Source organism: Diadema setosum, chromosome 16 (genome assembly GCF_964275005.1).
Source record: "Diadema setosum chromosome 16, eeDiaSeto1, whole genome shotgun sequence".
Lineage (NCBI taxonomy): Eukaryota > Metazoa > Echinodermata > Echinoidea > Diadematoida > Diadematidae > Diadema > Diadema setosum.
In genome coordinates, this window is record NC_092700.1 from 23,654,211 (window position 1) to 23,680,000 (window position 25,790).

The window sequence follows — 25,790 nt, forward strand, 5'->3', positions numbered from 1 at the left end:
CCACGGGCTGTTCTTCAACAAGTCCGTGCATCAATTTTACTATAATACTATTACATACTATTGGTTAGTTTCCCCATATCTTTATTTCTAATGAATGAAATGTATCTCTTCATATCTCTGTTGGTAAACATGATAACATTACATAGACGCTTGCATTAAAAGTTTTCATTCTACCGAAGTGATAACAATAATTATTGTAATTACATATTGTTAAGAACGGTCAGGCTTGTCGGCTCCTCTGATGAGGAAATGCATCCCACAAGCAAACACATGCAGATAAACATACACATAAACTACCACATGTACAAACGTACATACTAATGCACAATTACACACACGTTATGCCTTAAGAACGTATCAGTCAACTACGAGGGAAATCGATTGCTCATATTCCGCCAGAATCATGAAGTGGACAAGCCCTAAATCTTCACTCTATACGTTATAATGCTCTATATTTGGCCTATATATTTTCAAGGATGTTTTCCTCATTACCGTTTTTCATCGCGTTCATTGTAGGCGAACTGACATAATTCATATACATTCTTATTTCTTCTTCCATTTCATTCTTATTCTCCGTTTGTATCTTTTGTGGCAATTAATGTTACAATGAATTTGTTTGTTCGTTGTGATAATGCTATCTCAAAATTTACTTGTTTTAGTTTCTCGTCATTATTTTTCATTTTATGCGTTTCTTCTTTCGCTTGGAGAGACAGAGTATGAGTCATTAGGATTAACTTCGAACCTCACAGGTAGAGCGGAAAGATGCTTCAGGCCAGCCTTTTTCTATTATGTTTCTCTCTTTCCGTCTCACCCCTCTCTATATTTATGTATAATCTCTTCTTCTTTTATATATTTATCCTCTCTCTCAGTTATCTGGCTTTATTGTTCCAAGGGCAATCTCGTTTAAGAGCTTTCAAATGTGCGTCATAAGCCACCATCTGTTGGAATATTTTTGTTATACTAAGGAGCTTTCATTTCGGTGAAAGTCAAACTAAACTAAGGTTCATTCAGTCTATTTCAAACATTATTGAACTTTATTTCCCTTTGGAATTTCTTTGGAATTCCTCTACAGAAAATGCATGTACATTTACCTAACTGGATTAGTGCAGGTAAATATTTGAGCCTGACAATTATGATCAACTTTGAAGTCAAAGTAAGAATTCAATATCATGATAGAATTGGATTGTTCTTCTCATGTATATAATACATTCATTACCAATTTGATGTACCAATAAAGAAGTAATAAGTGTACTTCGTTCCCTGAGAAAATCGATGAAAATAACTTACTTCTCTGAAGTCATATCTGTTGTCTCAGGGGGATGAAAATGAAGACTTTCTCTTGGTAGTCAGAGCAGTGAGTGTCCTGGCCTTCTTGTGTGGTTCCACTGGACGACAAAATGTTGCTTCTCCGAAACACGAAAAGAGATTTTTTTTTTTTTTTCTCCTGGGCACACTCAAATCGATTACTGTCGGTGATACTCTAATAACCTTGACCTGTACTGTTTGGAAGGACACGAGGTACTTAATGTGTTGTATACCCACTTTATCGCTTATAAAGTGGCAAAGCAGTGGGTTCCGCGTATGTAGATGCCTTCTTGTGAATGAAACTGTCAAACGTCATCCACAGAAATAATGGGTGATCACAAGGAGCTTGCGACGGTAAACAAAAAAAAAATTGGGGTTGTTCTGTAAGACTTATGTTGAAAAATTCGCCGGCGAATCCAGGATCGGAGTAGCCTACATTTCGACTAGAGACAAAGAGTTATATGACATAGAAATAAGTGTATGTCTATACAGTGGACACACACTCACTTACGCACACAAGGCAAGGATGGATGCAGACAGATACCAGTCACCGCACGAGACTGCTTGACTATCTTCTTCATAGGAGTTAACAGTATTATGTGGTATACAAAATAGCGAATTCCGCATGCCATTGGCGGAACAGATGATCTCTTTTCGCTCCACTGGTGGCGCCCCTGGATGCTACAGCAGCTGTCGTGTGACTGAACATGCATGGACGAAACAAGGAGAAAGAAATAAAGATAGATAGATGAGTAGATAGATAGATAGATAGATAGATAGATAGATACCATAGAAAATAGATCAATAGTTAGATAGAAAGACAGAAAGGTACAGATAGATAGATAGATAGATAGATAGATAGATAGACATATAGATAGATATATAGATAGATGAATCAATGAATAGATATAAAGATAGGCAGATAGATAGAAAGATAGGTAGAAACATAGACAGATAGATAAATAGGTAGATAGATACATAAAAGGGTAGATATTAGAGTAGCTATAGATTGATATCTTGATAGATATATAGATAGATAGATAGATAGATAGATAGATAGATAGATAGATAGAAAGATAGATAGATAGATAGATAGATAGATAGATCATAGATAGATAGAGTGGGTGAGAGAATTGGCAACGAGAGGGAGGTAGAGAGAGAGGCGCGGGGGCAAAATGGGGATTTGGAGACAGTCAGATATTCCATGACGTATAAGGAGAAAACGGAGGCAGATATGTAGGGATTCTAATGAAGAAGGTTTTCATGTATAAACAACTTAGAATTTTTCTAATGAGTGTCTGACGTCATCATGTGATGCCTCGAAATATTCGCCCACAGCCGTCAAATAGTGAGGTGAGTTTATTTCACTTGTTTTTTGATGATAATGAAATATTCTTGCAGGTGAGTAGAGTCGCGACTACAATTAAAGGCCTATAGGAAGTATATGGTGGGCGCAGTGAAAATTGGGTTTAAAGGAACAAAACAGGAACTCGTTTTTAGGGAAAAATCTGACTTCCCCAACGCCCAATCCAGTATTGCTCAGCTTGTCTTCCCTGCTTCGATCTCTGAAACATGATTTTTGCTAGTTTACCTTTGTTGCATGAGATGTCCGATGAATTTTCATCATCGCAGTTCTGAGAGAGTTTATCATTTTTCTCTTTTATCTTTCCTAACTCGAGTGTCAAACTTATGTCACCGCACAGGACCATGTGACCGTCTGTAACAATCAGGTGACCCATTTTCGCTCGGAACGAATTAGCCAATGATGTGTGACGTTGGATGTGCCCACAGCGAAAAATGAACAGAACGCGCCAGCGCGAACGTGCTAGCGCCTGCCGTGTACATGGTGTAAGCGCAGCTGCCAGGACCTCGATACGAAGAGAGCTGAGATGTGAGCATGCATGTTTACGTTACGCTCGCGCTCATGATCCGTTCGGACAGGTCCTTCCTTCACTGCAGAGCACAGTACATTGTACCCGCTGCCAACATCGACATTCTTTCACTATCACCATAACTTTTTTTTTCGACGAATTGTCCATTTAAAGTGTTAGGACAGAAAGTCAGTAAACAAGGTTACAACTGCGCTGTGTTTCACAACTAATTACTCGACAGTGACAAGATCAGGTCCATCTGTGTTTGCTTCTGAAAGATGCTTTTCTCGTGAAGACTGAAGGTTCCATCTCGATCGAAGTGAAAAACGCGGACGAGTCGATGGTAATGTCAACAAGCTTAATTTGTCTAATCTACCCAGTACCCTGTCTTGTTCCCCTTGACCTTGTCATGTAGCTTTTGGACAAGTACATTGTACTAATACTAGAAGTTCTACTATTATTGATTTCGTAGACTTTAATGAATAATACTTATTTAGAATTCTATGTCGATGTAGGGCAATTTGTCAATCAGTTGCATTGAATAACGTTAGCATAAAATATTGTCTATGCTTTTTGTCTATTTAGTATTTTAGCAGTGTTTAGCTAGAGGAGTAACACTACAGTTAGGTACCTAATACTTGGGTTCTAATTTGATTTTCAAAAACAAAGAATTAAAGTTTCATAGAGTCCATTTATGGCCAAGACCGTATCAGGTGTAAAAATGCATGCCTTGTTTGGTTGTGGTTCTGCAATTTTGGCAAGGCAAATGCTTCAATTCAAAGTTGTAATTTGTGTTGTTGATGAAGTAGTCTACAAACAAGCTAACGTTACACTATACAGCTACATAGCGAAGTAGAGGTCTATACATCATTAACTATACACAGGCTGTTGCTGTACACAAGTGTCTGGTCAGGCTGACATATCACATGAATGTATTACGGTGAAGACCACTTGCACAGGCACAGCACAGACAACTCTGTGCCACTGTGGAATGATGAATGATGATGAGGTGAGATGAATAGTCGGTGTATCTATCTATCTGACAGTCGGAGGGTGCATCAAGAGACATGGTCTAACTCTAATTGTGACAGTTGACCGTACATGCAGATACCGTAAGTTAGTAGTTAAGCTGGTTGACTTTTGAGTGATGACAACTGCACATCATTTAAGTACCGGTATTCTGTAGAGCAGTCACAATTTCAAAGTTCAGGCTAAATGAATGTCCAAATTCTGAAATTTGCTTCATGGGATGAGGTTGAGCAACAAATGTGATCGATAACAGAGAGAGATGAGAGAGGGGCAATTGATATTCCCCCCAAGCAGATTGATGTTTGCTTTCTGAAAGTTTTGAGTGCAAAGTTTGTACAGCATTCGTGACAGATTTTCACCAGATCTGTGTCAATCATAGCAGTGCTGACTGACTTTGCCTGATTTATATTGTGAGTAGTGATGACCTCCCTTTGCCACTCTCTCTCTCTCTCTCTCTTTCCATTTTGTGCAGGATATCCGCACTTTCTTCAGCCCTAAGGGTAAATCAAAGCCAGGGGCAGGGTCAGGGTCGGCCAAGCACAATGGCCATGGCAAACGGAAGCACAGTAGCGACGACGGGGATGACTTCGTTTCGGAGAAGAAGCGCCAAGCCACAAAGATGAAGAAGTCAAACATCATCTACGACTCTGGTATGGCTTCATCACGGTTCTCACTGCTGATAAACCAACAAACAGCCTCAGCTGATTAACTCCTGAGTCTAACTCACTTTAATTTTGCAATCGATGAGCAGAACAGAATAATGAGAGAAATACCATTGAAAAGTTTGTTATTCTTTTTTTTCTTTGGGTATCCATTTGTTTTTCCTTTCACACATAAGCATCCAGAATCGAGTGCTCTCCATTAAAACCATTCCCCTGATAAAAACATTTTTATTTTTATGAGACTAACAATTTCTCTCACATTTTATTTTAAATGCTCATTCACACATTTTTATAATTCATTGTTACCAACAACAGCCAATGGCTATATTTCAGATAGTGTGTGTGTGTAATCAGTGTGAAGGACCAGGCAAAAAAGCAGGTGCATCATGTATCAGGCAATTGCTGTGTATATCAATCAAGATATTTGTAACAGATCATTTCTATTTTGACTGTGGTGTAGGGTTTTCGTTGCAAATGCACATTGCATATTTGTGTGGTTGATTTTTCCATTTATATCCAAAAGGTGTTGGAGTTGTGGGGATTTTTCGATCAGAAGAGTTTGTGTTATGAAATTGGTGTAAGAATCAAATTATTTTGAGGTGACTCAAACATGTCAGACCGTACACATTCAGGACTTAGTGTATGGCAACATCTACTTACAAGACAACATTGAATCTAAGAGGATCTGTTGTGGGCATACTGTATACAGCATATTTTGTATGTTTTTTTTTAAGTAAATAAAGCTATAATTACTGTCTTTGGAGTTGGGCTATTGTTGTCTTTGCTAATCAAAAGTTGCTTAAAGACTCACTTCTCAAATCCATCGCTACACGACCGGCTGACGTTGACCATCATTTTTAACCACTTGTGAGTGTTTCACAAGTCCGAATCCAAGAAATGATGGCATTATATGATATAATGTGTTGTGACATAATTACATCATGTTCAAATGGTTCTATTTGTCTCAATCAACAACATACATTCCAGATTCCGATGAGGATGTCAAACCCAGCAAACCCAAAAGCTCTGCCAGTACTACCAAGTCCTCCAAGGGCAAGTCCAAGCTGCCGACTCCGTCACCCACCAAGACCAAGCCCATCACTCTTGAAGCTTTCTTCGGCACATCTCCTGTCCAGAGGTCTACCAAGAAGACGGCCCAGCCAAAATCGAAAGAGGTACTACAGTTCCTGGAGCTCTGAGGCATTGGATTAACTTAGTTTACATGATGACCAGAAATGTATCAATCATTCTTTTTTTCCCAGAGTTTTGCTTTGGTTTTTTTTTTTTCATGCATGAGGAGGCCACTTGAAAGAGAATGTATGAAATATTGAATAAAATATTTATAAGGGTCAAGATGAAGTTTTCAAAGGATGCTGCCAATTCTGTCATAGTAAGAGGAATGATTTGAGGTCATGGCTTGACCTGGCTCTAACTCTGTACATAGTTGTAAGTTTTCAGAGCCATTGATTCATTCACCTTCATTTATAAGACAGTTTGTTAGAGCTGTTAGGCAGAAACACATAGCCAAATATACATTTCAAATTTTCCTTGTTTAGTTCAACTTGTCAATTAGTGTATACCATGGCCTCAAAGTTTTGCACATGAATGTGATACAATGAGGTGAATTTCAAATAAAGAGTAGTCTGACAAATGTCTGTTTCTTTTGGGCACACAGTCTTCGGACATCAACAGCAACGCCAAGAGACCTCGTCTCGACTTGGAACAGCATGAGGATGACGACTTTGAGAAAACCCTGAAGATGCTTGATAATGAGAGCGCGCCGTCCAGGCAGTCGAAACCTGGTATGTTTACTTTAGCATCCTTGTTCACACTCACATTTTCTGATGGTAAAATGTCAGTTCGTAACAAGATGCAGGGAATGTAAGTCTTGCAGAGTGGTCACGATCGTTTTATAATCGTGAAAGGATCACCTGCTATGACCAAGTCAGTTAATTTCATTTGTACTTATGTTGGCACTGCATTGAAAATGCTGTTCTCTACTTTCCTGTTGATATTCAATAGTGATTGGAGAAATTTATCACTCATTTGTTTTTATATATTACATTTTAATCTGATATTTATTGTTGTCTTGTGCAGTTCTCAAAATATTCTCTACTTTTTATGTGATAAGCCATGTAGATAATCATAATAATATCATATCAGAAACTGTTTATCTACTATGAGAAAAATATGCGTCTCTACTTGCTACAAATGAGAAAGAATTTAAGTTCTGTAATTGATTAATCCCATTGGCATGCAGTTGTCATTGTCTGGGAATGTATGCCAGATTTAAGACTATCACAATGGATTTGCTTATTAAAAATTTTGTGGGTAATATGAATTGCACTGTAAATGGAAAAAAAAAAAATGGATGAGAAAGTGTCATTATGATCACAAGAACAAAACTAACAAAAATAAGACAGTGAGCAGGAAATGCCATGGCACATCATGCTATGTGATATTTCATGATAGTCTATTTCCTTAGCTTAGCTTTCTACTTCAAGCATGGTCTCCTTGTCTGTCACATTGTATCCTGCTAATATCGTCAGTATCAGAGTCAGCAGTGAATCACAAGATGCAAGGTGGCCTATGACACACAAATATATTCCCCCTACCTCAGTTCTTGTGTGTGAGATGTGTGAGATCATAGTAAAATCATTCATGCTTACATTGTATGTCCATTTCCTACACTTGGCCAACGTCCACTCACTGCAGCAGCCAGCAAGGGAGGTGGCGGCCTGGCCAGTAAGCTGGCAGCCAAGGCCAGGGCTGAGAAGACCAGGGTCCCGGAGACCCCCGAGAGAGGCCCTCCCAAGGAGAAGAAGAGGCAGGCAGAACCAGCAGCGGTTGGAGATACACCTTCAGGAGATAGACAGCTGAGCAAGGTGGGTCTTTATTTATTTATTGTTTTTTTTTTCTGAGGCATTTTGTCATGTTTATAAATCCAAGTGCATGAGAATAACAGTGTAGTTTGTGTGCAAGTCTCCATTTTTTACCTCTGCCAAGGGAGGATCATCGGCGTTGGTTTGCCTGTTTGCAAAATGACTTGAAAAGTTGTAAACAGATTTGAATGAAACTTGCATGAAAAGGTGATCATGACACAAGGAACAGGATTAAAATGGACACATAAATAAGTTATGAATTGTGATATTTAGAGAGTAAGACAAATTAGCAACTCCGTGTGATGAAGCTTTTGTGTTTGCTTTTTTTGTTGCTTTGTACACAGAATTTCCTACATAAAGATTTACACGCATTCATCTTTCTGCACATCCCTTTATAGACATGTACATACATATATTCGTAGTATTAATCAGTGCCATCACTCTTTGAGGAAGAGCATTGCAGAATATCATGTTTTCCAATTTCGTTCGAAACGGCTTCCTAAGTACTTTTTTTGTCAGTTTATGTATGCCCAATATGCAAACATGAGAATAGAACATCACTCAGGAAGAGCTGTTAAGGTTTCATAATAAAGATGACTCTGATGACAGTAGATATTATCATTCTCATTGTCATCATTGTCACCATTATCTCCACCACCGTAATGATTATCTTCCATTGTCATTATCATGATCCAGGTCAATGGAAATGAGCGAAAAGCCAAAGCAAGCCCAGCCAAGAGGGAATCATCCAGATCTACACCCACTAAATCCTCAAGTAGTAAGATCGAGACCTCGAGGACACCAAGCAAATCACGCCAAGAATCCAAAACCCCACCACTGAGGGAGAAGAAGGAGATTGTGTCCCCACCCAAACAGAAGGCGGAGAAGGCGACGCCCACGGCAAAGAGCTCAGCCAGTGGAGATGGCGAGAAGAAGAAGGGGAACCCGGGTTACAGAAGCTACCTCACCCGAGAAGGGCCGAGGTCTCTAGGAGCCAGAGATGAGCCACAGGTACAAACAATATGCAGAGTTAGTCAACTTTTTGCCAACTTTGCCATGCCAGCTTTACAAATTTCTTGCCAGCAAATGGTCACATTTTCAGCAAGTCTTCGATGCTTGTTCCCCCAGAACACATTCTTTTTTTTTTTCCACCTTTTTTGTGCACAATGTGCTGATGAAAGATTTTATTCAGTCTTAACATTCACAAAATTCCTCTTAATTAAAAATGCAAGACACACACTGCTGCAGTGATATGCACTTGTTGCCATGGTAACTAGTTCTAAAGAAGTCATCCAAGTTTAAAGCAATACCTATGCATGTTATGTTAACTCATGGGTTTTATCTGATTGGCAGGTTGAGTGTGCTCTGACCATTGTATAATCCAGACACAAGAAATTGTTTGAGTGGCTCACTCTGCTTTATGATATGTTGTAGTGACAGGAGAATCGTTTCAAAGTTGTGAGATTGGAGTATAGAAAGAGACTTTTATATCTTACTCCTCCAGGGTGAGGAAGGATGTTTGGAGGGGCTAACCTTCGTCATCACCGGTGTCCTGGAATACTTTGATAAGGACGAGGTCAAAGCCTTCGTGGAGAAGTATGGAGGGCGTGTCACGGGCAGTGTCAGCAAGAAGACGACTCATCTTGTTGTCGGGCGTGACCCGGGTGAGGCTAAGGTTGCTAAGGTGAGATTGTTGTTCCATGCATTTTCTAACTTAATCTTTTATACCATCTAGTGTGCAAGTATAATATTTGTCTTAAATTGTGCAAGCTCTGTTTACACTCTTGTGAAGATCATCAGTTACTTTTGATTTAATAGGTGCCTTTTCAGCTTCATTGAATTATCAGTGTGGTATAAGAACAGGATACAGTTTTCTTATAACAAGAGAATTTGTGTGCTTAGAAGTGGATGTCAAGACGGATTTAGATAAATGGGACCAGTTATTGATGAAATTATGAGCAAGGTCTCGTCTTACATATTCATGTGCCCCTTTTTACCTTTGTCCCTTTCTTCTTGGGCGCACCACTATCTTTGGGATTTGCAATCTATATTTAGTAATCCTTTCTACTATTATTACACATCTATTAGTAGTAATAATAACAATAATAATGACAAATGATAATAATGATGGTAATGATAATACATTTATGTAGTGCATTTTCCATGAACGCACATGTTCAAAATGCTTTCCCGTTGAATTACTAACATTTAATGAAACAAGTGAATTTTTAGATGTTTTTTTTTTGAAGATGGCGAGAGATGTTTGTAGTAGCATTTATGCTACTATACCACAACTATTACCACAACTTTGACTACTACAACATACCTCTACTACTACTAGTACTGTTACTACTGCTACTACTACTACTACTACCACTACTACTACTACTACTACTACTACTACTACTACTACTACTACTACTACCACTACTACATGTACTACTACTACTACTACTACTACCACCACCACCACTAGTACTACTACTACTACTACCACTAGTAGTACTACCACTACTACTACTACTGCCACTACTAAAACTGCTACTACTACTACTACTACTACTACTACTACTACTACTACTACTACTACTACTACAACTAGTACTAGTACTACAACTACCACTAGTAGTACTAGTAGTACTACTTCTACTACTACTACAACAACAACAACTACTACTACTACTACAACTGCTACTACTACTACTACTTCTACTACTACTACCACTACCACTACTACAACACCTCCCATTGCTATCATTGCTACCACTCACTTCTCTCTTCTACTTCTTCTATTCTGTTAAGTAGTTGTAATGTTGCCAACTCCATATACAGTATTTTTGTACGTATGGAATCAGGCGCAGGGCTTCAAGATACCTCAGATCCAGGAAGACGAGCTCTATGAGCTCATAGAGTCAAGGCCGGGCAAGGGGTCAAAGGTCAAGAAGCAGACATCACAGACCAAGAGTCAGGTAATTCCATTGAGTTTTATTTATTTAGTGAAGGTACTGAGTATGGCACACCAGAGAAGGTTGTCTGATTTCAACATAGTTCAATAATGGAAAGAGTTGTGTGTTCCCAAAGTTCTAAAATAATTCCAAATTCTGAGTCAGTTGAACTCTCAGTTTCTTGAAATATATGTATATGAAAAGTATGAGATGGTAAATTTTGCCGATATTTTTTCTTTGTTATTCTTGCTACGTAGAATACTGTCATAAAATCTCATAGACGAAAGGAATATGAAGGAGCGCTGTTGAATGTAGGATTTACAATAAAGTGGAGTTGGAGTGGTTCCTTGCATAATCAAAAGCTCAATTTGTTAAAGACAGATGCTAAAAGCATATAGTCCATATTTCTTTCTCTCTGTAAACCTAACGTCCTGTCCCTTAAAAGCATACAGGTATGAACACATTAATGCTCTACTGCAATGCAAATATCAGTACAATCCATACTGATGTGTTAGCCGTACTCGCTTTCTCTGGCTGTGATCTCATTTCTGATAGAATTTATATGATTGCTTTATTTTTGATCAACCGTTGTTCATGTTTAACCTCTAACAGAAGGAGGAGAAAAGAGAGGCTGAGAAATCGAAGCCTGAAAGGGAACCAAAGAAAGACTCAAGCAAGCCTGTACTTAAACAAGAACATTCAGTGCCATCGACATCACGGTCAAAGGTCGAGAGCCAGCCCGCCCAGAGTCCCAAGCCCGTGCCACCAGCCGGCCAATCAGGAGTGGCCACACAAATGTGGGTGGACAAGTACAAGCCGGCCAGTACGAAGAGTATCATTGGACAGCAGGGTGACAGGAGTAACGCCAAGAAGCTCTTAAAGTGGCTGACGATGTGGCATGATAACAACTATGGCAGAAATAAAGAGAAGGGTAATTTAATCGTTGTCCACAGAAAAGAAGAAATGTATACAGTATACACTGTATTTTGTTATTTTTGTTGTGTTTGTGGTTTATTTTGCAGAATTAATTGCCAGTCTTTTATGCCTTGGGACATAGATGTTTGATTTAGGAAGTAAGGTATGTGAAACTTAATCATACCGTATGTGGAAATACGCTTCATTTTGCATCAATATATCTAGGTGACAGAGAGGAATGGAGATGGATGGATGGATAGATAGATTGATTAAATGATATATCTATTTGTATTTATTATATTGATATGTGTTACACCATGTATATGAGTGATCTACTTAGTCATTCTTGTGAGTATGGTGCACAGAGATCTGACTAATATTTGCATGCTTGGTAATGGTACAATGTAGACAAAGATTGAGCTGCTCGGATCTTCCCACACTTTTTCAGTCCTTGCCTACGACTGTGCTTGACTCTTGCTATTGTGATGGAACTTTTAAAGGTTTTTATGTTGCAAGGTAAAGTTATCATCTTCCTCTCTTGAATTTGCTCCTTCTTTCCCCTTACATTTTTTTACAGCCAAGTTTAATCGAGATGACGGATTCTCATTTCGGGCTGCACTCCTGTCGGGTCCACCTGGAGTCGGGAAGACCACGACAGCACAGCTTGTGTGTCAGGTATAAGTTGCCGAAGGTTTTGCATATGTTGTAGGCGTATTTTTCACCTCATTGCTTAGATTTTCTGTCAATAAGGAAAACAGAGTGTTGCTATAGAGATTAACTGGAAAATGGATGTACATGACAGCTTAAACCCTTTTGCATCGCTACTTTTGCCTTTCTGACATCATGCAGTGAATTATTTGTATGGGAAGAGGCCAGCAGTGTTAGAAGTGACAGTAGTATTAATGACTGTAGTATGACACTGTAAAAGTGGATATTTTGGCATGACTACTGTACATGCCATATTTTTCGTGAATCAGGAATTCCCGACAATTTCACGAGTGGTTTAATTCGGGATTGTGGAGTCCTGTATTGAGCAGAGAAGAGTACACATGTACATCACATTCACATTGGGATCAGAGTCAATATTTTCGTGTGTCTTTGATTTCGCAAATAGCACCTGACTCAGGAAATTTGCGGAAATAAAAACCTCGCGAAATATTTGGCATATACAGTAATTTTTCACGCTCAGCCCGTCAAGAAGAGTTTTTGCACATTTTTAATTCCGTGAAATCAAAACATTAACTACTGGAACATATAGCAAGCAAAACTATGCGGGCAAGTCTCTAGTTGCGCAAAATACATGAATTTTCAACACCTCGAAAATTTCCACTTTTCCAGTAATTAGATTAATTTCAGTAAATTGTATAGTACAAAAAGACATTTGTTGGTGCACTTTCAGCCGCCAAGTTTTGATGTACAGAAAGGACTCTCTACTCAACTGGCAATGGAGAAGAGTCATAGGGGTGGTAAGGAAGTATCACAGATGGTTATGGTTTTCCGGGAGAATATTTGTGTTGCAGTGGAAGACCCAAACGTGTTTGTGAAATGAATTTGCAAGGGCTTTTGTGTCTGCTCACGCCATTGCCCTGACTCTATAGGAGACTGGGTTCAGCTACGTGGAGATGAACGCCAGCGACTCGCGGAGCAAGAAGACGCTGCAGGGCGCCGTCTCCGAGTTCCTCGACAACCAGTCGCTGAGCGTGATGTGGGGAGCGGCCGCAAGTAAGGAGAAGTCAGCCAAGGACCAGAAGCAGAGACACTGCCTCATCATGGATGAGGTGGACGGTGTGGCGGGCAACGAGGACAGGGGAGGGATCCAGGTGAGGATTGAAAAATTTGTGGGCCTGTTGCATAAAAACTTTTTCCTGAGAAAGCATTGGTTGACTTTTCACAGAGTTTTTCCTCTGTTGAAGTCAATGGCGGTATCATACTAATCTGAGTTACCAAAGTCTTTTCTCCGTTAAAAACTTCGATGCGACAGGCCCCAGGTCTCATTTCATAAAAGCTACATCTTGCAGAAACAGCCAATCAGGAAGCAGGATTCTAGTTGTTACCATGACATTTACCACTGGGGCAAGAGTTGTTTTCTTAGTAACTTTTTATGGGGTGCAGCCACGGAGAATCACTTGTTAAGGTGTTTTGGACCATGGTTTTGGTATATTGTTACCACAGACTCAGGATCACCTGATATATAAGGGGGAAAAAGAAGTAACAAGCGTCATGTGGTGCTGATGAAACATTACTCAAAATTGCAGACCTCTTTTAGTCCATGGGCCAAGACCCGAAAAATGGGTTATTGGTACCACCTGAGGTGGCAAAACCATTTTGGTATCATTTTGTTTGTTGGACATAGATATGCTTATTAAGCTATGATAGCATTTCCAAATGAGTAGCTTAGTCATAATAAATGAATTTTTAACCAATTTGGTCTCGTTTTTATATCCCTATACTTCTGAATTGAAACTAACCGCTATACAAAGAAGAGTACTGTCTTCTATATGTCCACAGGTGTTCTGTTGAAAAACGCGGTGCGCTTAGTCTTTATTCAAGGCAGCGAAGGGAATATCAAAAGGGTTATGATGTCCACAGCTGCCACGCGGTGTGCTTAGTCTTTATCTAGAACAATGTACCATCATCATATCTAAAGTTCCTAACAAAAGGGATTATCTATACTGCTTTTATACTACCCTCTCAACAAATACATCAGTTTTAAACAAAAATCTCTGTTCATTTACAATATTATTTATTATAATGTATTGTAGTGTACCGGTACATTATTTTTGCATTATCTTTCATTGTTGGATGGAAATAAAGCGACATTGGCGTGGTATTAGCGTTTTCACCGTAGCTTTTTCACCGGGAAATGATAAATAATTGAAAAATACGGTAAAATTCACGAGGAATTGCTCTTTTTGTTGTTGTTGTTTTTAGATAAAGGGATATACACTGTATTATAAGCTTTGAATATTCCCTTCGCTGTCTTGAATAAAGACTAAGCGCTGTGGACATCATAGCCTTTGGATATTCCCTTTGCTGCCTTGAATAAAAACTAAGCCTACCGCGTTTACAACAGAACACCTGTGAACATACAGAAGACAGTTCTCTTCTTATGTATAGCGGTTAGTCTCGATTCAGAAATAGAGGGATATTATTATGACTAAGCTACTCATTTGGAAATGCTATCATAGCTTGATAAGCATATCTATGCCCGACAAACAAAATGACACAAAAAAGGTTTTGCCACCTCAGATGGTACCAATATCTGGCCTGGCCCATGGACTATTTAGGCAGCGATCAAAAGCATCGGGCATTTAGTGCATATAAAGTGAATGCAAACTGGCCTAGAATTGTGAACAGAAGTTGTCGGATACATGTTCGACTGCAGAATTTACAAGAATTGTTGCACAGAATGGGACACATCCTTAAAATGACAATGTAGTATTATTTATGCATTTGAAGACCTGTACAGATAATACCATATCTAATTTTTCTTTTTATGCCTCCGCCAACGAAGTGGCCGGAGGCATTATGTTTTTGGGTCGTCCGTCCGTACGTCCGTCCGTCCCGTTTTGTTTTTGTCGATATCTCAAGAACCGTGAGGTGGTTTTACATCAAACTTGGTATGAGGGTATATCCTTGGGGGATAATACTTTGTGTGGATTTTAGGGTCACAGGGTCAAAGGTCAAAGGTCACAGGTTATTTTGTGAAAAAAAAATTGAAATTTCATGTTTTTCTCCATATCTCGCAAATGGTTCAAGGTATCTTCATGGAACTTAGTATATATGCTTGTACCGATGGGCAGTGATTATCTAGGGAAGTTGGGGGTCGTGGGTCAAAGGTCAGGGGGGTCGAAGAACAAGGTCAACTCCTCAAAATATCCCTACTTTCCTTATATTTATGCACTGCCTGAAGGATTTTTTTTTTTCTTGATGTATGCATGTATAACCCAATATATATTCTGTGGGAAGTTTCTTGCCAAAAGGTCAAAGGTCAAAGGTCAAGTGAAAGTGCTAAATTGCACTTCTTCCTCCATATCTCAAAAGTAACTCAAGGTATTATCATGAAACTTACATATTTATGCATGTTCTACCTAACGGTGATTCTCTTTGGAACTGTGAGGTCAAAGGTCAAAGGCCAGGTTTAGATAATACTATTTTTACCATTTGATACTGAAATTATATTTTTTCTCAATACCTTGAAAATTACTCAGTGCATAAACTTATAAAAGGGTCAAAAGTCAAGTAAAAATCATCAGTTCCCCCAAATACCTGCACTCTGACGTTTTAATCATTCATCCAATTGGACCTAGTTCTAGGAAAGTGAACATTCAGCACATTTGTGGCAAACCTGTCATTTTAATATTTTGCCAATTGTGTGAAACTGTCATCACACATTGTCAAGACATTGTACTATAGACCTATTAGGAGAATCATGCATTATGGCGGAGTCATACACCAGTCGCCGTAGCGACATTTCTAGTTTCTCTTTTTTTATTCTTTCCACTAAGGAACTGATTCAAATGATCAAACATACCCACATTCCAGTCATCTGCATCTGCAATGACCGCAGCCACCCCAAGATCCGCTCCTTGGTCCACTACTGTTTTGACCTTCGCTTTCAGAGACCACGTGTGCAGCAAATTAAGGTGAGCCTCCACCCACAGGATGCTTTTGAAGTTGTACAATTTTCTTACTTGTTCAGTTTTGATTGAATATCTGATTATCAGCTACAGTTTGATTTAAAATGATATTGCAGTCAAACATATGATTGTTTGAATGATGTTATACCTGTCCAGCAATTGCTTGATCCTTAGATTATAATCTCAAAGTTCTAGTGCAATGATTATATTAACACTGTGTGTTTTTTGGTCCTGGAATTTGCATTAACATTGTATGCATTGATTTTCTTCTGCCAAGAGTACGGCGTAGTCCAATTGACAAGTTTAATATGCTTGTGTCGAGTGTTATGGCTATTTTTGGTTGAAATGAATTTCAGTCACTTCAGGTACCATATCTTACATTTTGTGAAACTGAGTTCCCCTTTTTTTATTGCTAGAAATTATTTGGCATTCATTAAGTATTCTTGCCAAAGCAAGCTTCAGGTGAGCTATAGATTTGCCTTGTATACATTTCAGGAAAGGAATATGTTTGCGAAGCATATATTCATATATTGAATACATGTATATCAACTGAACGTGAAAATAGCATACTGTAAAACATGATATATTTGCGACATGAATTTTTTGTGAATTGGAGCTGATGGCCTTTTTTGCGCCATGATATTTTCGCGAACTGCCTCTGGCAATCAATGCATATAGTTTAGACAAGAACTTTAGCGTGCATTTTAATTTTGCGAATCTTGGCGCTCGCGAAATTCGCGGAATTAAAATGCACACGAACATTCCTCGTTTTACAGTAATTGAACCTGTCTTCCTGTCAGAATTTTAAAGCATTTTGATTGTACAGTTAAATTTCCTTTGGTGTTAGATTTTAATGATCATCGTATGATTATTCAAGATCTGAGTATCTCCAGAATATTTGCCACAGTCATAGGATAGAAAAGAGTTATCACCTGCATAACTGTATGATTTATGAAAACAGGACACCAAGAACAAACATAGTTAGTGTAAGTTGTCTTTTTTCCATCATACCAATGACCAGGGTGCCATGCTGTCAATAGCCCACAAAGAAGGCATCCAGATTCCTCCGGCCTCCCTGGACAACATGATCATGGCTGCCAACCAAGACGTCCGACAGGTGAGATCTGTCAGATCTAACGGTTGACTGGCAGAATTTTACACCCTTCACAAATACAACATTTGGTACAAATACAAAATTTGGTACAAATACCAAAAGAGGATGTCAGATGATGTTTCTTCTGCTTTATGGTGGCATTTGGAAGTTAGAGTGCCTAACAGTGCTTCATAGCATACTTTTTAACTGATGTAGCTACTCCTCAAAGTCATTGGAAAGGGCTAAGTGACAATAACAAAGACAGCATATGAGTCAGATCATGAAAATTGCACACTTGCTCCAAAACAGTGATTTACAGTTTTTGAAACAAGTAGTGTTGTTTCTGCATTGTACTGCTCACAGGAAGTGTAGAAAAGATGTTCAATGCAGGATATGGCATGTTTTATTTGTCTACGAACGTTTTAAAGAGTGACTTACCTCATCCATCCTTTCAACTACTGCTTCACTCCCTTCTCCTTTCCTCCTCCCCCTTTCTTTCCACACCTTTCCTTCAGCAACACCACCACCACCTTTTCATCATCCTTCATCATCATCATCCCCACACTCCTTCAACACATTGTAGTGCAAGTAGAGGCTATCTGGTCTGTGTGGAACTGAAAAGTGGAAGTACTGTATATGTGATGCTGATGTACCTGTTGGTTTGCTTCCATATTTTGTTTGACAGGTGTTACATAACTTGAGTATGTGGAGTGCTGGACAGAAGAAGATGGATGCTGACCAGATGGACACGGACTCAAAGAATGCCAAGAAGGATCTTAAATTGGTGAGGAAGAAGAGTTTGAGCTAATCCATGATTTTTATGGGCAGTGATGTTGGAGCGTCATCGTAAGGTGTATGATTAGCAAGTCTACCCCCCCCCCCATGCTATTTTATCTGTGTTTATACAGCTTTGTTGGCAGTCGACATGGACATGGTTGGGAGGTTTGATAGTGTAGGGCATGTTATGTATTACAAATGACCTAGCTGATGCACGTTTTTAATTCGGCGTAATCTGTGTTACATATATCAAGCAAAAATATGTGTGTACATTTACTGAACTTCTGCACAACATTAAACAGCTGTGTTTATCATATATACATGAATGAAATTGAGGTCCATCTAGCTCAGGTACTTATGTTTTCTGTCTGTTTCCTGTGAACATTTGAGTCCTGATTTCATGTGTTCTTATGAGTTTGCAAATTGGACTGATTGGAATATCATCCTTATCAATTTGTAGATGTGATCTTTATGATAGTGATGATAACCCTACTTATTGTACAAATTTGTTTGATGAATGATGCTTTTGGCTTTAAATACCATCTTTGATAAGCCAGAGAAAACTAAGAAGACTGCATTGTGCATTTCTATCATTTCTCTATTTTGCTCCCACGATCAAGGGTCCCTGGGATGTTGTGAGGCAAGTTTTCTCAGCCAAGGATCAGAAGAACATGAGCTTCATTGACAAATCTGACCTCTTCTTCCACGACTACTCCATAGCGCCTCTCTTTGTGCAGGAGAACTACCTCAGTGTAGTCCCAGAGAAAGCAAAGTATGTATGGTAGTGAGTCTGCCATTCAATTGTCTGTCTGTTGGTTACTAGAGTGCAGGAGTACTTAGTAGATGTAAAACTGCATCACTTTTTTTGAATTTCAGTTTGATTAACCCTAACTAGGCCGGGGGGGGGGGGGGGGGGGCCTCCGAGGCCCCCCCCCCTTGACGTTTCGCGCGATGTATCGCTATCGCGAGAAGCTATTGCCGCGACGTTTCATGACTTTTTTCTTTCGAGTCTCCCGCATCTTTTGACACCAAATTTGCGATGCCCAGGTGTGTGGTTCCGAAGTTGCGCATAAATATGCATGTGCATGTCAGACCAAAAATTGCTCAAAAACGTGAATTTGTGTACAATTTCAATGCAAACTGTGTTTACAGGCAAATTTCATAAAAGCCTGATTATTTTGGGGTTTTATGGATTAAAATCAATAAATAACGCATTTTCTTGTTGGGAACAATGTCACGGACAAATTTCATCGAAAAAACAATGGAAAACATAAAGTCGAAAAAACAAAGAAATACATAAGAAATTCAAAAAACAATAAAATACTTAGGAAATTTTTTCTGATTGCGCAATTTTTTTCTCTTACATTTGCTAAGGACACTAAAAAGAATATTTACACAAAAAATGTGCCTGTTTTGAGCTTTATTTAGTGATTTATACCAAATTGTCTGATTTCATGCATCATTATGCATAAATTAGCATAATTTAGTGTAAATGATAATTTTTGAAAAAATTAACTTCATGGTACTTTAGATTACATCATAGGCAATGCGTGTGCCAATTTTCGTCGTGATCGCGTGGTCGACGGCCGAGATCCGGAGGGGGGGCCTGGGAGCCCCCCCCCCCCCCCCCCCGGCTCTATCATCTACCTGAATAGCCCGGCCTAGTTAGGGTTAAAGGCATAATTTACCATTTGCAGATGAAACAAAAACCCAACATTAATGCTTTAAAATAGTTCTAAAATGTGAGTTACGGATAGAAACAACCACTGTCAAAATTTGAATCCGTATAATCGATGTTAAGTGTTGTTAAATACACAAAATGTGAACAATAGTTATAACAAAAATGTTTCCAGACTAAAGCGTATACAGTTACGGTTTATTGAGAAAAACCCTGATATCTCCTTATATTTTAGGTTTTATTGCAAATATTTCATACGGTAGGATGTTTTATGATACAACAGACCCACACACATGCATCAAATGTGATATCCTGAACATTTTTGAAATCACTGCTCCCAAATGTAAACTGGACCTTTAAAGATGGATACCTTTGCTGTGTTGTATTAATATTAATGGCGGGACTTCCCTGGGATCTTTGCTTTGAGTTGATGTGACCATCCCTCAGAAATAACATAAACTGGAGGTTCCATGTGCGAGGGACTCACAATCCACTCATGTAAAAGATCATGTTTCATTCATTCATTGCAAATAGTAGGTTGCGTAACCTGATGAAGTGGTCCACCCCAAAGTCTCCCAACTCGGTTCCATGGAAGACCAGCTATTAAACCATATGGATAAAGCGCATATCACTAAAGTCCACTATGCACAGTTAGTTCAGTTTGATATGGGCTATCTAGCCATGATCTTGTCAGATTGAAAATGGATACAACAAACATTATTTTTAATCTTATGCAATGTTGATTTTTTTTTTCTTCCTGCTAGAGGAGACATCAAGAAGCACCTTGACCTCATCAGCATTGCGGCAGACAGTCTGTGCCAGAGTGACCTGGTGGAGAAGACGATCAGGTCCCGCATGCACTGGAGACTGCTACCACTACAGGTACATAGATACCGGGGCAATTTATAATCAGGAAGATCTGGTAACCTCTTTGGAAAGGCAGCAGCCTATAATCTAGTCATAGGATGCAGCCATGATATTTGCTGTAACGCAAAACGTCTGGTGTGTCTTTGCTAAGTGATACGTCTGATGCTGCGAGACTACAAACAGTGGATGCACATGAAGCATGCACCGCATATAGCCACTCGTCTTTCTTTGGTCATTGTTTTCTCAAAAATTCGTAGTTGATAATACGAAAACAATGACTGAAGCAAGACGAGTGGATATAGGTGGTGGATAACTCTGCGCAGAGGTAACATTCAAAGAACAATTCAAAGTTTCAGTCTTTCCACTTGCCATGTAATTTTATGGCTCCCAAGAAAGTAGGGCGTGTGTAGTTGATGCTTAAAAAAAATCATGTGTTTGTCGTTATCATCAATAGTGACTATGACCAGGGTTAAAGTAACTCAGAGAAATTATTTTCTTTTCTCTCTTCAAAGTTTTCATTATGATATGCCTTGGTCGGTAAAGTTTCATTATGATATGCCTTGGTATTTAATGGACATGAATGCTAATGCCTCATCTGAATGTGGATTTAGTTATGCAAGTTTGTTGGCTAGTTTGCGTAATTGTTCATGCAGCATAAGTGTTGATGCTGGATTAGTGTGTTTCTTTTTGTCCTCACACTGACATGAACTTTGTGCTGTTTTCTAGGCTGTGTTTGCCAGTGTGATTCCCGGCACAGCCTTGCAGGGTTACATGGGTCACATGATCAACTTCCCCAGCTGGCTCGGCAAGAACTCGACGAGGGGCAAGAATTTCCGTCTCCTACAAGAGCTGCAGATGCACACCAGAATGAGGTGGGCTGTTGTCAACAAGGGTACCTTGAAAAGTTTGACCATAAATGATTTTTTTTTTCATATGTTTTTTTTTTTTTATTAATCATGTATGTTTACATGCTGCCTCCTGTGCTATTTAATGATTCAGAGTTTGTGTTTTGATATGAATACACATCATGCCCCATTGAAATTCAAATACTTGGCTTCGTACATGACTAATTGATCTATTTGCAGATGAGCATGCAAACATGTATCCACAAAGATCTCTCATTGTATTTCATCGGTCTTTGTTGTTTCTGAAGGGAAGCTTTGAGAGATATGAGATATGAAATATGTGTAGACTAATATTGATAGGCATATACTCATTACAGAAGGAAAAGTGAATCATTAAACAGGAAGTAATATATGGATCTTCAATTCATAATCAAAATTTTACTAGGGTATAGAGACTGTCAATAGCATTTTTGTTCAGATTGTGGTATTTTCTACCTGTATCTTGCTTTAATTAAAACTGTAATGCATCTAGATGTATATGGTTGTAATTGCATGCATGTATCTATTCACAACTTAATGTATTTCCATCTCCATCCCTCTACCCCCACCTTCATCACCACCATCACTGCTACCATTGCTGCCACCACCACCATCACCACAACCAACACCATCACCACCACCATCACCACCATCCCCATCACCATCACCATCACCATCACCACCACCATCACCATCACCACAACCAACACCATCACCACCACCATCACCACCACCATCACCATCACCAACACCATCACCAACACCATCACCACCACCATTACCACCACCATCACCACCACCACCACCATCACCATCACCATCACCATCACCATCACCACCACCATCACCATCACCATCACCATCACCACCACCATCACCATCACCATCACCAACACCAATACCAATACAATCACCACCACCACCAACACCACTGCCATCCCCACTACCACCACCACCACCAACACCATCACCAACACCATCACCACCACCACCACCGTCATCACCAACACCAATGCTACCACCACCTCCACCACCACCACCATTTCTACACCCTCCCCCTACCCCTTTCCACTGAGCAGGACTTCAGCCTCCATCCGGGACCTTAACCAGGAGTATCTGCCACGCCTCCGGCGGTTCCTGACCGACCCCCTGATAGAGCGGGAGGCGGAAGGGGTGGAGGACACTGTCCAGTTGATGTGCGACTACGACCTACTAAGGGAAGACCTGGATAGCCTACTGGAGGTCACCCAGTACTCCGGCTTCAGGGAACCCATGTCAAGGGTCCCCTCAAAGGTACACAGATCAACTCTTTACATTACAGGGTGGTCCACAAGGGGTTTCAGCATTTTCCTGCAACATGCTCAAATTCTTGCGCAACATCCTCAACTCTTGTGCAACATCATCAAAAGCCAGCAACATGCTATGCAACATCCTCAAGAATGTGCAACAAGCTCAAACTATAACATATTCAAACATGTGCAAAACATGCATGAAACATCAATTTACCTGGTACTTTGATTTTGTGTGCAAAACATGAGAGGGAACATTAAGAGTAAGCAGCACAAAGACAGATAAGCTGCAAAATATTACATACTACATGCTGGTGATGTGTACTCCGTGCACATTTCTGCAATATTCTCCGATTCTGAGCTTGCAACATACTCAAATTTCAAGTTGTGGACCACCCTGCATTGTAAGTTTCTCTTTTTATCCATGGATTGTCCTGTATTATGTTATGCAGTTGACAGTGTCCAACAGTGGGTGCAGATTTTGAAAACAAATTTTGCATTCTTTATAAGTTCTGAAAGGAATAGAGTGATGCAGATGTAATGCAGCATTGCTGAGTATAAAATATCATGCTCAAACTAAAAGATAAAAAGCATTTCATCAGAAATTCTCTTGACTGTGTTGTGTGTGCTGTCCTGTCCAGGTGAAGGCGGCCCTGACCAGAACCTACAACAAGGGGAGTCACATGACCCCGTACGCCATCGAGGCCGGGAAGAAGAAGAAGGGGCGAGGAGGAGGAGGTGGGGCAGGGCTCGCTGGCACGGAAGCGGGCCTTCTGGAAGAAGAGGAGGAAGGAGGAGGAGGAGGAGGCACCCAAGGGGAGGAGGCGGGGAGTGATAACGAGGAGGAGGAGGATGTTATCGGAGGCATGGTCAAGGTGAGGGAAGAACAGCGTAATACATAATGTCTGTGGGCAGCGGGAAGGGGGGTAACATTGTGGGTACGGTTTTAGAACATTTAACCCTTAAAGGGATGGTACAGTTTAGATTGAGATGGTGCGACAAGTTTCCAACGTTTTTTTATGATGAATTTTAGAGATAATGAGAAACCTCTTAGGAAATATAAAGAGCATATAATTCTAAGAGAAACTCAAAGTTGATTTGATTACAATTGGTTTTGAAATGGCTGAGATATCCAAAACAAAGTAATCCTAATAAAAGGTGGGACCCACCTTTTATTAGGAGCACTTTGTTTTACTCTGTTTCTGGATATCTCAGCCATTTCAAAACCAATTTTCATCAGAATCTGAATCCTTGCCTCAACCAATACTTTACCGTCCCTTTATTGTATTGCAGGGAGGTGTAAATTTCCAACCCGTTTTGTCAGCAATCATTTCATTTAACAGCAGCAACACAACTTACACTGATGTGATATCAACCTGTTCCTTCTGCAATTTTCCAAGAATCTTCAATGTCCCCATAACAAGATTCTTTTGCCCATCAGCAATAAACAGGTTGTTATGACGGGTTGATGATTCACCTGTGCGAAATCAGCCAGGCAGTACATGTATTCCCTTTCCACAGTCAACTGCATACAATGTAGGTGCCATCAAACAATGCAAAATATTGATCAAACAGGAGACATGAGTAGAGTTTGCACTGGGTTTGCAGATTGTTTTGCAGAATACCCTGCCATGACCTTGCTGTACCAGAATACTACTTCTTCTACTTTTATGTACAAAGAATGACTCTGTCTAAGAGTCATCCTTTGTACATAATGTATCGTCTAATGCACAGTTAGTTAAATTGTAACCTGTGGGTCTTGACTAACAGAAGAAGTTGTCATACAGACATATGGCAAATTTCCTTCCCTTTTTAATGACACTTATTTTTCTTTTAATGCTCATACACATTTTAACATTGTAGCATATACAACCGTAACTTCAATGATTCTGTATTAAAAACAATGTTTAATTCTGCTTGCTAGGGCACAATCAGTTCATATGATTATGCTTCATGATTTTTAATCTATGCCCTTTTCTGATTCCCCTGTTTGCAGATGAAGAAAGGATCATCAAAAGCAGCAGCGGCATCGTCAACCACCAGCAAGGGCCAGGGGTCAAAGGGCAAAGGTCCCATGAAGGGAAAAGCTCAACCAAAGTCGCGGGGCAGGTCAAAATGATTTCTGTATGTATTCCCCCCCCCCCCCCACCCCCAGTCTGTTATGCCTAGCATCAAGCTGCTTCTGTGGAGGGAGAAATTCATTGAGCAATAAAAAAGGGGAAAAAACTAGTTGTGACAGCCGTAGACATGATGGAATGCAAATTGTGTTCAGGTAGTACCTGAAGAACAAGTACGTGTGTAAGCTCAAGTGGTCGAAAATAAGTTTCTTATGGCGTGTATGATACCAATAGGCTGACAGCATCATCTTGTCTGCTGCTGTGTTGAAATGCTAGTCCCTCAGTGGAATATTTCTGGGTCGAAATGTTACATTTTTCTTGGTATTTTACACCATTTGCGTCCATGGCATGACACTATAGTGTTGCAAAGTTGTAAGCCAGTAACATCGCTCTACAAGATATCATGGATAGAGTTATTTTGTAGATTAGATAGTGACTATTTTCAATATGCCTAATTCAGTGTAAATGAGCATTTGATATGATTGATTTGGCCACCATTCAAGCATACAACATCAAGAGACCTGTTTGAGTCCTGGCATACAATGCCTCAGAATTCCTTTCAATGGCATTATCCTTTGTTTACATGTGATGTAAGAGGCATGAATGTGCTGAAAAATGCATTCATGCAAAGCAATGTGCTATTTAGCCATAAATATGACAATTGTATGCTTTGTGTACATTAATTAATTGATATGTGTTTTCTAGGGTCTGGATATGCAAGATCCCTAATTGAAAGAAATTCACACAACAGAATTAGATCCCTAATTGATAGAAATTCACACAACAGAATAATGGAATTCCACTCAATCGACAGCTTGGAACAGTCCTGATTGAAC

The 25,790-nt window shown here is 39.6% G+C and overlaps 1 protein-coding gene across 1 annotated transcript; it reads left to right on the top strand.

Annotated features, from left to right (window-relative positions):
• Positions 1-4,170: 4,170 nt before the first annotated feature.
• LOC140239726 (replication factor C subunit 1-like) lies at positions 4,171-24,964 on the top strand. The gene is made up of 20 exons (XM_072319549.1): positions 4,171-4,185; positions 4,678-4,855; positions 5,855-6,042; positions 6,543-6,669; positions 7,586-7,752; positions 8,446-8,760; positions 9,254-9,433; positions 10,605-10,718; positions 11,307-11,625; positions 12,187-12,284; positions 13,208-13,429; positions 16,118-16,255; positions 17,271-17,366; positions 18,028-18,126; positions 18,740-18,891; positions 20,562-20,679; positions 21,391-21,536; positions 22,628-22,841; positions 23,479-23,712; positions 24,834-24,964. The coding sequence occupies exons 1-20, from the start codon at positions 4,171-4,173 to the stop codon at positions 24,954-24,956; spliced, it is 3,243 nt and encodes a 1,080-aa protein (XP_072175650.1). The 3' UTR covers positions 24,957-24,964.
• Positions 24,965-25,790: the final 826 nt, after the last annotated feature.